Below are 13307 nucleotides of genomic sequence, written 5' to 3'. Positions count from 1 at the left end.
AAATACCTTAGATAGTGAATTGCTGGTACTGTGCACCAATAGATTAGCGATCGAGTCACGATCGAGCTGATCGATCCATCGAGTCATGGACTAATTCCAATCGATCCACGAGCTACGGATTTTTTTTTTTATGTCTATAGTGCACTAATGTTAGGTCACTCAAAGTGTGTGTATATATATATATATATATATATATAGATGACACAAATTAATTTCTTATAAAATATAAATAAACAAAAATTCGTAATTAGAAAATTGTAGAAGTAAGAATTATGTAATGTTATTTCAACCCAAACTTTGGATCGATCATTACTATTAAATAACATAAAGCCCACAAAGTGACATCATTTAAAGCACCTTACATCCATGCAAAACACACCTCCAAACCATTATATAAGCTATAACTCCCTATACCCCTTCCCTCTTCATTTTTACAACACACTTGACAAACAAACAAAACTTTTCAACTGCTCCATTGCCATGGCTGGACCAGCAACAACTCCATATGTAACCCTAAACTCAGGGTACAACATGCCGGTGCTCGGGCTCGGCACTTTCTCACTATACCAACCTCCTGATCTCGTCTCGATATTTATTCAGGCGATTAAATTGGGTTATCGGCACTTTGACACATCGCCTATCTATGGCAGCGAGAGGCCTCTAGGGTTTGCCATAGCTGAGGCGATCAGGTGCGGCCTCATTCAGTCTCGAGACGAGGTCTTCATCACATCCAAGCTATGGTGCACTGATGCAGACCCACAACTTGTCCTTCCAGCATTGCAATCGTCTCTTTCGTAAGTTGAATATTTTTTTCTTAATTTATTGTTCTAAATAGGAAAAGTGTGCAAGACATTTGATTATTTAAGATAAACCAAGGTATATACTCTTTGTGTGTGCAATTGTGCGCATGTTACACAACTTTTAGTTGCCATATTTATATATTGGAATTACAACCAATTATGAATAGAGCGTGTACTATGATTATTGTTAGAACCAAGTACAATTAGTTAGGTTTGTTTTGTCATCAAGTCATTAATTAACCTACATGCAATATGGATAATGAATTTTCTGAAAATTAACTAAATGAACAGTTTAATTTAATTTATTTTGTACTAATGAAGGAATCTTGGGCTTGAGTATCTGGATCTCTACCTAGTGCATTGGCCTGTAAGAGTGAACAGCTGTGAATACAAGGTCATGTATCCCAAAGAAGAACTCCTTCCAATAGACATGAAAGGGGTATGGAAAGCCATGGAAGAATGCCATTCTCTTGGCCTTGTAAAATCTATTGGTGTTAGTAACTTGTCGACCAAGAAGCTTTCTGATCTCCTGTCTTATTCTACCATCCCTCCAGCCGTCAATCAGGTGCACTAATTTTTTATTTCAAAATAGTTCAACCCCACTATAAGAATTTTTTATCTCAAAATAGTTCGTCAATCAAAGTGCAGAATTAGTTACCGACTTTTTGTTTTTATATGTATATAATATTGTATATAGTAGTGCACCTTATTAGTACAGTATGATTTATATTACCTTATTTTGTTTTACCCAGTATGCCTCTTTTGGCAGATAAAATCATGGTTTTTTGACGGTGGTTTGACCATTTTCTGTGCAGTAATTACCAACCATCCAATTATATAAATGTTTTACGTGAAATTCCCCCTTTATTTAACGGGTTGTATCTTCCTTTCCATCCCCCGTGACTAGCTGGAAGCGTATCATCTGGAGAGTTTTTCCGTGCGGAGCTTTTAATCTGGTCCGTTCGTTTCGGATTGGACGGATTCGATTAAAAGCTCCGGAAAATTTTGATTTTATTTTTCAATTCGGACAAGATTTGATCTGTTCCGTCCGATCTGAAACGAACGTACCATATTAAAAGCTCTGCACGGAAAAACTCCACAGATGATACGCTTCCGTGACTAGCTAGGGATGTTCGAACGGTCGGTTCGGTTAAAACCGAACCGAACAAACTGAAGTAGATTTCAATTTGTTCGGTTTAAACTGAAATAAATCTATTAATGCCATTATTAATGAAAATTTCACATGTTCATACACAAATTGTTCAATTTCATACAAAATATGTAGATATTATGAAAGGAAGCAATGATTGAACCAAACATAATATAAATCATACTTGAACAATATAATTCTGTCGGTTCGGTTTAATCGGTTTTGAAAAGTCTAAACCGAACCTATCCATTTAAACCAAAATAATTCAAAAATTCAACCGAACCAATCCATTTGAACTGAAAAACCGAACCATTTAAATCAAAAAATTTCGATTAGGTTTAAAACTGAACAAGCCCAACCATTTGAACACTTCTACCCGTGACAGTTATATTGATTCGTATAGAGTCCCTCTGTTTTGCCTTTTTTTTTTTTTTTCTTTTACAAGTGGGCTTAGTCACATACAGCTAATGAATGGGCATTGACTCGTTGTTCCATTTGCCCCTGATTGGATCCAAAAATTCCCAAGTAATTATATATATTTTAGATTCCCAACATGTTGGTTAGTCAAATGCCACCATTGTTCAAGCACTGGTTTTATTTATGTGGGAACATTTCGCTCGCTTTCCAATGAAATTTTTGTACAAATTTCCCAACTTTATTTGATAAACAGACATCTTGGGCTTGAAAAAGGTTCATACTTAGTCAACAGTCTCTTCAAACGAAAAAATAATTTTTATTTTATTAATTAGCAATGAAAAGTTTTCGCTCTGGAATACCTAACTCTATAGATATATACTTGTCGTGCTGAACAAATGAAATGACTATAAAGTGAGCTTCCGCCAGGTAAAGTAGATTGTTTAAAACAGAGAATTGACACATTGGAACAAAGGAACAGACTTAGTCATAGAATGACGCAGGGGGGCTACATGGGGCAGCTGCCTTCTGAATTTTGAGTTTTAGTTTTTAGTGGAGATTCAGACATTCCGATTGACTTTGCTATCCCCTGAAAATAAATTTGTCCTCCTTTTCTGAATGTTTAATTTGTAATTCGAGTTAAATTTAAGTTTAAAATTAAAATAAATTTCTTGAATTATAATTGATAAGTATAATTATATGTTAGAAATCAGAAATTACAAGTCAGAGTATTGGAAAGTATAAGTTAAAATATTTTTTTATCGAGTGTTTAATTAGTTAATAAATTTAAACTCAATTAGTTATTTAAATCTGATTCGATATTATTTTATCCATACGATGAAAATTCTGAGTTCACTCCAGAAATGAGGCCCCTCCGACTTAATGGCAAGTTTAAAACTTTGAATTGGAAACACAAACAATCAACAATAAGGACCACAAGCAAAGAAGTAGACACTAATTAAGTTCTTATACGATGTGCTTTGCGCCGTCTTAGCCAACCTTTTCACATTGAAAAAACACCAATTCCTGTCTAAAAACATTGCTTTGAGTGAACAAGAATTCATTTGATATTAACATTGCTACTTTCTATTTTGTTTAATTGTAATCTTAAGTTCTTATACGATGTGCTTTGCGCCGTCTTAGCCAACCTTTTCACATTGAAAAAACACCAATTCCTGTCTAAAAACATTGCTTTGAGTGAACAAGAATTCATTTGATATTAACATTACTACTTTCTATTTTGTTTAATTGTAATCTTCATATTAAATGAGTTGGTAATTCTGAATGAATAATTTCCGCAATTATGTATTTTTTTTCATTTTGTAAGGTCTCATACTTTTAGCTCTAATGGTGAGGCATGGTATTTAATTAGGCAAAGTAATGTGAAAAGTAAGGTTCTAAATAGCGATTATCGTGTCATTGCAGAATGGTTAAAAAAATGTTATTGCGAATAGCGTAGCTATAATGAAAGTTATCCTACATAACGTCTTTTTTCAAAAATTATATTATATAACTATATTAATTATCAACATTATCTAAAGTGTAGGACAATAAGTAATACCAAATTGATTAAAGAAATTATAATATTCATATTGAATCAGTTAAATCCAATTTCCTATTCAAAATATCCTTAGTAATATCATAAACTATTTATCTTTTTATTGAAAATAACCTAAGAATTATGACATAAACTATTTTTTTTTCTATTCAAAATAATCTAAGTATCATATCATAAACTATCTATATTTTTCAATTTAGAAGCAAAAACAATCTCATCTTTAAAAAAGATTGGTCTTTAAAATAAATTTTCAATTGAGCCTTGAAATTTCAAGAGTCTATATGGCATAGCGTGCACTATTTGCACTACACGCTACGTGCTATAGCAGACCGCTATTACCGCTATAACAATCGTAACTAATAGTACTTTTATCTCATAGCTTAGTGTTTAAGGTCCAAAAACGCTATAGCACGCTATTTAGAACACTGGTGGAAAGGAAAATCAAAATTTCTCCATATACTATGTTGCAAATGAAATAGTTAAAACAAAAAGAGACTAAAAATTATTTAGATTTGCTGTTGTCATTTCACTTCATATATATATGAAGCTGTTTTAATTTTGCTCAACTTTACAAGACCTTAAATTAAAAACAGAAAGAGTTTCTAATTGTTTAAATTAATATGATGGTTTCTTCGCTTGTCCATAGGTGGAGATGAGTGTCACATGGAGCCAGCCAAAATTAAGAGAACTATGCAAGAAGCATGGGATATATTTAACAGCATGGGGGCCTTTAGGGACTTATGGTGAAATTTGGGGTTCTAATTTAATCATGGAGAACCCCACATTGGAGTACATTGCCTCTGCTAGGGGCAAAACAGTTGCACAGGTAGATCCTCTCTCTAATTGTTGTGTGGAATTAAGCATTTGATACATTATATTGTTTTAAACAAAGCATGATATCTCCATCTATGAAATATTCAATCTACTGTCTTGTGTTAATTGTACCAATCTAGCATTTGCAGTTAGAATTTATAATTGAATGTATCAGGTTATTCAAGCTATAAAGCTTAATCTCAAGTTCCTATATATCATGCATTGCTATCTGATTCTCGGAATACAAATTTACCTGAGTTGCTAATATTCAAACAGGTAGCACTGAGGTGGTTGTACGAGCAAAATGTCACAATGGTAGTCAAGAGCTTCAACAAGGAAAGGATGAAGGAGAACCTACAAATATTTGACTGGAAATTGACAAAAGAGGAGGCCAAATTAATTGCTAAGGTTCCACAACAGAGGCGGTACCAAGGCAATGAGTTTGTGTCCCCGAGCGGACCTTACAAGACAGTCAATGAATTATGGGATGGCGAGATATGAGCACACACTTCTCCTTTCTTGCTTTCTTTAATGGCTTTTAACATATGTATTTGTAAAGTTGAACCATCATTTTCACACTCTTTAGGATACAGTACGGCACATTACACTGTATGCACGTGCCATGCTCTTCTCTTTTTTCTTTCTCTACCGAGGATATTCTTGTACTTCCAAAAGTGATATGTATCAATTTTTCAGGTTTAGGCATGCATGTTGCTCAACTATATTACCAGGATATATGGGGGGACGTTGGTATCTGATGACTTCAGATCCAATGATCCTCTCTATGTTATTCTCCCAAGATCTTAATTTTGGTAACCACCAGATGCTGTAATTGATCAATTTTGCCTGATGCTATAATTTGCAATCTATTTGAATACATCAACTTCAGCAAAAACAACCCAATCTGTCAAATTTCACATTTCAAAATACTGGTTGTTCTTACCCTAATTTCGAAGTCAGAATTTCCTGGGCAGGTTCAGGTTGGCCCACAAACCCTTCTTTTTCCTTTTAAGTGACCAAATTTTAACCTGTACTGGTTCTTCAGAAAACCTTGATTCTATATAAAAATAGATTCTTCCTTGTTGTTTTTTACTTCATTTTTTTTTTCATACTGGCAGTCGGGTTCCAATGTTTACTGTCCTAAACTTCAGTTCCGTATTAATTTCAAGGTGGACCAAATTGGATACAGCAATCTGAAATCGAAACCTTTGTAGTTAATAGACAGCACGCATCCATAACAACATAATTATGAGGCACGTAACGCAACCAAGGATTATATATATTATTTGTCTTCTATTTATTTTCACACATTGCAAAAGAGAAAGCTCTTAACTCCATATAGCATAGCTTCTTACTTCAACAAAGGAGAGCATAATGTTAACCATAATTACCCAGTTAAGAAGTTAGGAAGGCACTTCATCAGAAAAGCTTGCTACATCTCACGCCTCCAGAAATTAGTTCGGGTAAGCCGGATCTGCTTTTTCATAATAAAAGAAAAACTTACATGCTATAAATTCAAGGCTATAAAATGTTAGTCAGAACTTCATCATACTAGTGAATCGTTAAGCATGGCTATTACATGCCAAATTCCAGTAGATATTGGTTACAATTAACTTCTCACTTTGTCTGACTGGTTTTAATTGGTGTTTCGTATACTTTTATATCTGGTTTCCACTAAAAGCCCCAGGAGAAGACAGGGTAGTTGGTACAATACTTGGTATGGTAATTCTTGGTCAGTGCAAATAAATATCTGTACCTGGGCAAAAGCATAAATTGCTCTAACAATACGGGCATAATCTGTGCCTAGCATTTGAATCACAACATCAGCCAATAATGTCCCCCACATTCTGCATTGAGAGAATGCAAATGCATTTATGTACAAAAGCATTACATTTATAAACGTGCATATGGCCTTGTAATGGTACTTTTTTTCTTGGGTTGAAAATGTCCAGAAGTTCTAAACTAATTCTACAAGAATGACCTATTAATCTAATCTGATAAATCTTTTATATCATTTATTTCGGAAGTTGACCATTGTTATTCTCAAATGGCACAGAAATTGTGTAAACTAGAGAAAGGAATTAAGTTGAACAGATTTCGACAATATGCACATAAGGAGCAAGGTTATAGATGATAGTGGCACTTGCATTCTTTCAATGCACCATAAGAGAAGGGAGGGAGGTTCTGAATACTTGTATCCTTGCTCCATAACTTTGACAAAGGGGAATGGGAGGTGATTGGAGGATAAGATTTTACCTCCTCTGCACTCTTAATAATCATTTTTTATAATCTTCAAAGTTGAATATATTAGGTTTCCAATAACATTCTTCTCTCTAATACTACCAATCATACAAGGGCTTATCTGTCTAGAATAACTATTCATTTTCCCCTCCCAAGTATTGATACACTTTGGAGTAAGGTTCCTCTAATAACATCCCCCTTCCTCTCTTCCCATTTCTTCCCTCCCAAACCCTAAAACCCCTTCTTTTCCCTCCTTTACCAAACTAGAATCTGGGGCATATGCTCCATTCAGGAGAATCTATGATATTTGATATATTTGCAGGGAACGCATGTTATAATAATGTTATCAGAGAAAGAAGGAAGATACAGTGGACCAATGAGCATCATGAGATTTCTGAGACCGAGATAACGTGTAGCTGCATGAGCCAAACCCTGCATGTAGTTTTTTTAACAAATCAAATCGAGAAACTCAATATGCAAATGCTGCAAAACTTGAGCTTACAAGCACAAAAAGGTAAAAGAAACATTGAAAAATGGATACTATGGAACCTGTCTGGCCACAAGGAAACCTGCTCTTGCCTCTAGATTCATAGCCGCCAACTGCCCCCCCTGGAATGAGTAAACTACCCTAATTAGTAGCAAAGAGTACAATGTCATAGTAGTTACCCAACCCCTCACCTATTGAACTGGGTCAGGTCAAGTCAACCCAATGAGTCAACATTGCCAAATTTAAAATTCTCATAGTTTTGGTTATATTTATTAAAATTCTTCTTTTTATATGTCTCCATGGAAAATACTAAGTTACACAAAAGTTTATTCTGGAATAATTCCAAATATAGATCAAATAGAAGTGTCTTTCCATCAATACTCAGTATTGTCATTCTATTCTTCATTAAGATCTAACAATGAGAAAGTTTCTGTTGAAAAAATTAGAACTTTCTACAAAGTTTTATATTCTGGCCTAGGTCTGGTCCTCTGGTGCCTTTACCCCGAATGGAGCTCCAACGATTCTTTATTTTCCGGGGAAGCTTTCTTGATTACACGACAGCCCAAGAGAAAAAATGAATTTACATTCAATATTTATGAAGTTCCAGCAAAGTATTTTTTCTATTAACATGTAACCCCCAAATATTGAAGTCAAAATGAATTCTAATATTTACAAGATATTTTAGGCTTTTAAAAATTGAAAGGAATTGTGTTGCTAAATTTGACATACTGAATTAGGATCTCTCAGCACTATAACACAGCTTTAAAAAACACATTAACAAAAATGTGGAGGTTTTAGTTAAAAAGCAACCTATAAACATCATAATACTTCCAGTATTTTTGCAATGAGAAGTTGGGTGTAAGGTGCTAGTTTTTTCGAACTAGTTGTCATCTGAGCCACAACCATGCTACCGGAGAGGAGATGAGACATGCTAGGAGTGTAAACCTTAGAGAAACCTTAGATATGAATAATGGGCTAACTCTGTGTTTAAGGGCAATATTATATTCTTCAAGAAGTCGCACTTTTAATCGCATGCCAAATTCCAAGTTTATCTCGAACTAAATTAAATTTATTTCTTGATTTAGTTTACCGACTCTTGATGTATAAAATGCTGTTTTGTAATTTTTAAAAGCCCTCATTAAATCTTTATGAGAATATTTCCAACAATCTAGATATATTATAGATGTGGGTTAACTAAATAATTTAAGAACTGAAACACTATACAAGAACCTTTTTCGGATCTATTTTGTTTTTATTAAATAGAGAAATCCAGATGGAGATCTAGCAAGAATTTATTAGTCCCTCCATAAATTGGAGAGAATGAGAAATAAAATACACAAGGAAGATGTATAGCTCGATCCATCTGACTAAAAACTATTCTATCCATATATTGTTGGAAATATTCCAATTAATATATAGTAAGGGATTTGAATTATTAAAAAACAGAATTTTATAGTCAAAAGTCTACAAGTTAAATGAAGTAAAAAAGTTAAATTGGATTGGAGACAGGCCTGGAATTTTGGTTTGTAGTGCGAACAAAGTCACAACTGCTCTAATGATAGAATAGCGCACTTGCATGTAGAGTTAGCCGCTTATCCATCCCAAGGTTCTCACGCCAAGCAAATGTCTCGTCCCCTCTCTAGTAGCACAATTGCAAATCGGATGACAACTAGATAAAAAACTAGCACCGAATGCCCGACTTCTCATTGCCATAATATAGAAAATATTATAATAGTTAATAGGGTCTCAATAAGAACTCAATTTTCTGTTATAGACCGAAATTGAATGTGTGTATTTGCTTCTCAAAATTTCTTAAATAATACCCATTTCAAACGAAGTTTTCTCATATTTTACGAATACTTGAGGAGAAAGGAATGAAATATATGCCAACCACAATGATGGTGTGTTATTGAGTTAATACGGGCTATTAAGCTGTACATTACTTTCTTTTGGTGCATTATTCATTTTAGTGCTATAGGAGGTTTCGTAACTTCAGAAAGTCAAGATGAGATTGAATAATAATGATTATCATTATTTAAAGCTCTGAAATTAAAAATAAACAACATTAACAATTTACACTCCCCTTTTATGAGAAAGTAATTAGTTAAGTTAAAATAGGCCAGGCCCCAACTGATCCAAGTCACCGCCAATACATCAAGTTTGACCTGAATCCAGACAATTGATTGACCTTAACCTGGCTTGGATCGGGTCAACAATTGCTGCCATAACCCAAAACTGAAATAAAACCCAAAGTCCAAACACGGACCATCTTAAACAAAAAAGATTAATTCAAGAGATGCCCCAAATTACCGCATGATCCATACCAGATATTCTGAACCTAGTTTTTCTAGACCAATCATATTTGCGACCGTCGCTGGTATGACACAATCAAAATCGTAATAATGTCCAGACAGGTCAGTATAATACCCAAAGGTAACTGGCACGATCAAATCTGTAATAAAAGCAAAAACCAAAAGATATTACAATGTACCCGTTTGATGAGTTCTTTCTTTATTTCATAGTTGGCCGCCTCTACCATCAACTTTCCTGACAATCTCTTGGCTAACTATCATAAGTTGACAAAGTTTACAAAATTGGCTTCCTGAAAAGAGTTAATAAGATTTAGCATAGTGCTATTTTCTTGTACCATTTCGCTTATCTTCTCCACAGTTAATGCACCACTGCCCTGTAAAACAATTTCAAGCCCTAAATTAACAAAGAAAACAAATACAAGATAGTGTATATATACCAGTGAAGCTGCCTCAATTTATTGTCTGGGGTGCTTCCAAGATTAACACCCCTTAGTTAATCTAAACTTTGATATTTTGAACTGTAAGTGAGCACAAAGATAATTTGACTTTTGCAATGTGTGAATTTAATTCAGGTCTTTTGTGGCAGAAGAAAAAATTGCAAAACAAAACATAGAAACTACCTTCAAAAATATTTTCTTAAGGCCTTCAGCACCAATGTTCAGTGCGGCATTTCTAAGTACCTTCCATTTGCTAAGTCCAGTTTCAAGACTTGAACTATTACTCTTCTGACTACAGAGAAGAAACAAAAATAATTGAAAATTTAGAATCATGTATCACTTCACAATATATTTTTGGTACACTTTCTACTTTTCTTGGCTTAAGTTGTGCTTGTTGCACGAGCTGTCATGCACTATAGAGGCTAAGTTGGCACCAATTTTAGCTAAACTAAGACTTAATCAGTCACATTCAAAATTTGGTAGTCCTGTTTCAAACCTGGCTTAACTAGATGTTCCAATGTACAATTGGAAGCCACATCATCAGTTGACCTTTCAATGAGGCTTAGTTTGTGTACTACCAAAAATGGAAGTACCATGCGGTTGGGATAGTTAACATTCTACATGCCAGCAGAGATCAGAGCTCTTAGTTTATATATACCTTGAATATTCACTGAGCAAGTGTATGAAAATCTCTAATTCAAGATCCTCAGTTCCCAATTTACTAGAACAATGAACACCTAGCCTTTTCCTTACACCAAGTAACACACTTCGGTATGACGGCCTCCAACCCCTTTCATGAACGGAAAAAAAAAGTAAATTTTCTTTTTAACAGGTCACAATTATACTATAACTTATGTATACATGCTTTACTTTAGCTTTATGATAAATTCAGGCTTAAAATGCTGTAACAATTATGAGCCTTAGCGTAGTATAGATACGAACATTGGTATGGTCAGTCTAGGTTCATCCACAACCAAGTTACCTAGGTCCCGTTGGTATGGAGGCATTAGCAATCTTTTAAAGTTCACCCAGAACAAAAAAGAAATCTCAATTTTCTATTATTATGTACAACAGCAAAATTATTAGGAATTATGAAATCCCAGTTTAATCTAAATTTGTTCAAAATCGTAGTTTTTAGTGTACCACACACAATCATACAAGTTAAGATAAATTAGATTATACATTTCACACTCAGTTTGGGTTAGGTCATGTGAGGCCTAACCACCTAGGTGTGACCCAAATTGGCCCGATCAGGAAGTTTAAGGGTTGAGTTCGGTATCCCTTGGCTCAGGTTATAAGAATTGACATATCATGTTGATGAGAAATTTAATAAAAAGATTAAAGCTAGAATTTTGAAAGAAAAAAGAGAAACCTTATCACTGAACGAGCATCAGCAGCAAGAAACAAAAATCTGGACTCGAGATGTGATATGAACATTTCCCTCTCCTCCATATCATCCAAATTCATCAAGCAATAAGAATCCGGCCTTTTACTAATTGATTTTAAAAGGGGGCTGAAGTAGCTGTAAAACAGAATTTAATTTTACTCAATCAATTATGATTGCTCGTGGAATATTTAACTTAAGTTTTTCTAAAGTATTGCTTTAAATTATAAAAAAATAACATATAGGAATCTTGAAGGCTAATTAAGATCGAGCAATCATCATTGTAGTAAACTAGTGGTAATGTGAAATGTACAAGTTATAGCATACCTAGTTCCAAAAAGAATGCTCTCAATTTCTAGCAATTCGTTGTCAGAGGCCAACTCAAGCACCAGTCTCAATTCTGGATCCGACATTTGCACTGATGCAAACAAATAATTTCCAAAATTTTAATTGGAAACATGTCAAGTAATACACAATGGGCATATGTTTTGATAAATTATAGATTACAGTGCACATTAATTTAGTGTACTTTTCTGTACTGAAACAACAATGCCTGGCTTCAATCAAACAGGCAAGTTTGAATCTCAAAACTAAATCAAGTCAGTTCAGGTACTATTGATCACATTGATAAAATACCAGTGCTAACAAATTAACTACGCAACACTGATCCTGTACTGATTGATAGAATTTAGAATTTTTTTTTTTTTTACCTTCTCCAGAACCAGTTGAAACTACCGCACGAGGCGGTGGTAATACAGTAGTTCTACAGTAGTAATTATTCCTCGATATTGAAATCGTGTTATCCAGAGAGCTCTGCGGTTTTCGAAAGGAAGGAAAAGGACAGCGGGAGATGAGGCGAGGAGTGACGGCGGCGGCGACCGCCATTAGTGAGTTCACCTCCGGTAAACCCACCACCAGGATTGCTTAAAAAGTATTTCAAGTGAAGGCGGAGCCCTGGGCGGCTCTCCTCTCCTTCGCCACTTGGATTTTTGTTCGGCTGTGGGGTAAATGGATGAATCCGTGTCCTCCCAGGTAACTGACTGAAACGGACGGCTCAGAATTACTTTCAGTCCAGATTTTTATATTGGCGCGAATCTCAAAGCACAAATAATACTGTCTCTGCAGAATCCCAAGTAGTCACCGGCTGAGAGTAAATCTGGACCGCCCGTTTCAGTCAGGTACCTGGGAAGATACAGATCCTGACTCAACACAATTGAAAAGGACGGCTCAGATTTATTCTCAGCTGGTCGGGATTCGGAATGACAGAGGGAACAAGATTATTTATGCTTTGTGATGCGTGCCAGTCTATTTTCGGACCGTCCGATACAATTCTACTCAGTCAGGTAATCTGAGGGGATACGAATTCGGATACGGATTGGTAAATGGATTCTACTCAGTCAAGTAATCTGAGGGGATACGAATTCGGATACGGATTGGTAAATGGATGCCATGTAATCCCAATCGAAACCGTTGGTCTTTCTCAAGATTTGTGCGTGAAAACTTACTTTTTTTTTTAGATCTATGCAGAAAAAATTTGAACGGTTGATATTAAAATTTCAGGGCCCTTTAATTTCTCGCGGAATTACAGCAGATTCGGACTCGTAAATGGATGGGCAATTAAAGAAGGAAAGCTTATAAAATATCGACCATGTACGGAGCAAGTGTGAACTAAATTTTAATATTTTATACAAAATGTGAATCGTCTATTAAA

General features: G+C 34.8%; 2 protein-coding genes across 6 annotated transcripts; one reads left to right on the top strand and one right to left on the bottom strand.

Moving 5' to 3' along the window:
• The first annotated feature begins 408 nt into the window (after nucleotides 1-408).
• Nucleotides 409-5438, top strand: LOC144574090 (rhazimal reductase 1-like). The gene is made up of 4 exons (XM_078323947.1): nucleotides 409-794; nucleotides 1122-1365; nucleotides 4569-4748; nucleotides 5012-5438. The coding sequence occupies exons 1-4, from the start codon at nucleotides 481-483 to the stop codon at nucleotides 5234-5236; spliced, it is 963 nt and encodes a 320-aa protein (XP_078180073.1). The 5' UTR covers nucleotides 409-480; the 3' UTR covers nucleotides 5237-5438.
• Nucleotides 5439-5929: 491 nt separating this feature from the next.
• Nucleotides 5930-12627, bottom strand: LOC144574088 (uncharacterized). Of its 5 annotated transcripts, none has more exons than XM_078323943.1 (11): nucleotides 12307-12626; nucleotides 11924-12014; nucleotides 11585-11734; nucleotides 10871-11002; nucleotides 10396-10504; nucleotides 10111-10144; nucleotides 9955-10025; nucleotides 7526-7585; nucleotides 7344-7408; nucleotides 6492-6582; nucleotides 5930-6209 (listed from the first exon to the last, which is right to left on the bottom strand). In XM_078323943.1, exons 1-11 carry the CDS (start codon nucleotides 12479-12481, stop codon nucleotides 6168-6170), a joined length of 1020 nt encoding a protein of 339 aa, XP_078180069.1. In that variant the 5' UTR covers nucleotides 12482-12626; the 3' UTR covers nucleotides 5930-6167. The 5 variants fall into 5 exon arrangements, with proteins under 5 accessions (XP_078180069.1, XP_078180068.1, XP_078180072.1 ...); XM_078323942.1 differs by having other exon boundaries at nucleotides 9955-10029; nucleotides 10111-10149; nucleotides 12307-12625; XM_078323946.1 differs by lacking the exon at nucleotides 11924-12014 and having other exon boundaries at nucleotides 9955-10029; nucleotides 10111-10149; nucleotides 12307-12422.
• Nucleotides 12628-13307: the final 680 nt, after the last annotated feature.

Source organism: Carex rostrata, chromosome 22, assembly GCF_964058835.1.
Source record: "Carex rostrata chromosome 22, lpCarRost1.2, whole genome shotgun sequence".
In the NCBI taxonomy this organism is placed as follows: domain Eukaryota; kingdom Viridiplantae; phylum Streptophyta; class Magnoliopsida; order Poales; family Cyperaceae; genus Carex; species Carex rostrata.
This window is presented reverse-complemented; position numbering and strand designations above follow the sequence as displayed.

Bases quoted from the DNA above. Each gene is read 5' to 3' on its own strand.
- LOC144574090 (XM_078323947.1), top strand. From the start codon at position 481: ATGGCTGGACCAGCAACAACTCCATATGTAACCCTAAACTCAGGGTAC. The intron at 1,366-4,568 runs GTGCACTAATTT...GCTTGTCCATAG, and splicing joins TCCCTCCAGCCGTCAATCAG to GTGGAGATGAGTGTCACATG. The intron at 4,749-5,011 runs GTAGATCCTCTC...ATATTCAAACAG, and splicing joins GGGGCAAAACAGTTGCACAG to GTAGCACTGAGGTGGTTGTA.
- LOC144574088 (XM_078323942.1), bottom strand. From the start codon at position 12,481: ATGGCGGTCGCCGCCGCCGTCACTCCTCGCCTCATCTCCCGCTGTCCT. The intron at 12,015-12,306 runs GTAAAAAAAAAA...TGTTTGCATCAG, and splicing joins TTCAACTGGTTCTGGAGAAG to TGCAAATGTCGGATCCAGAA. The intron at 10,505-10,870 runs GTATATATAAAC...TCTTCTCTGTAG, and splicing joins TTGCTCAGTGAATATTCAAG to TCAGAAGAGTAATAGTTCAA.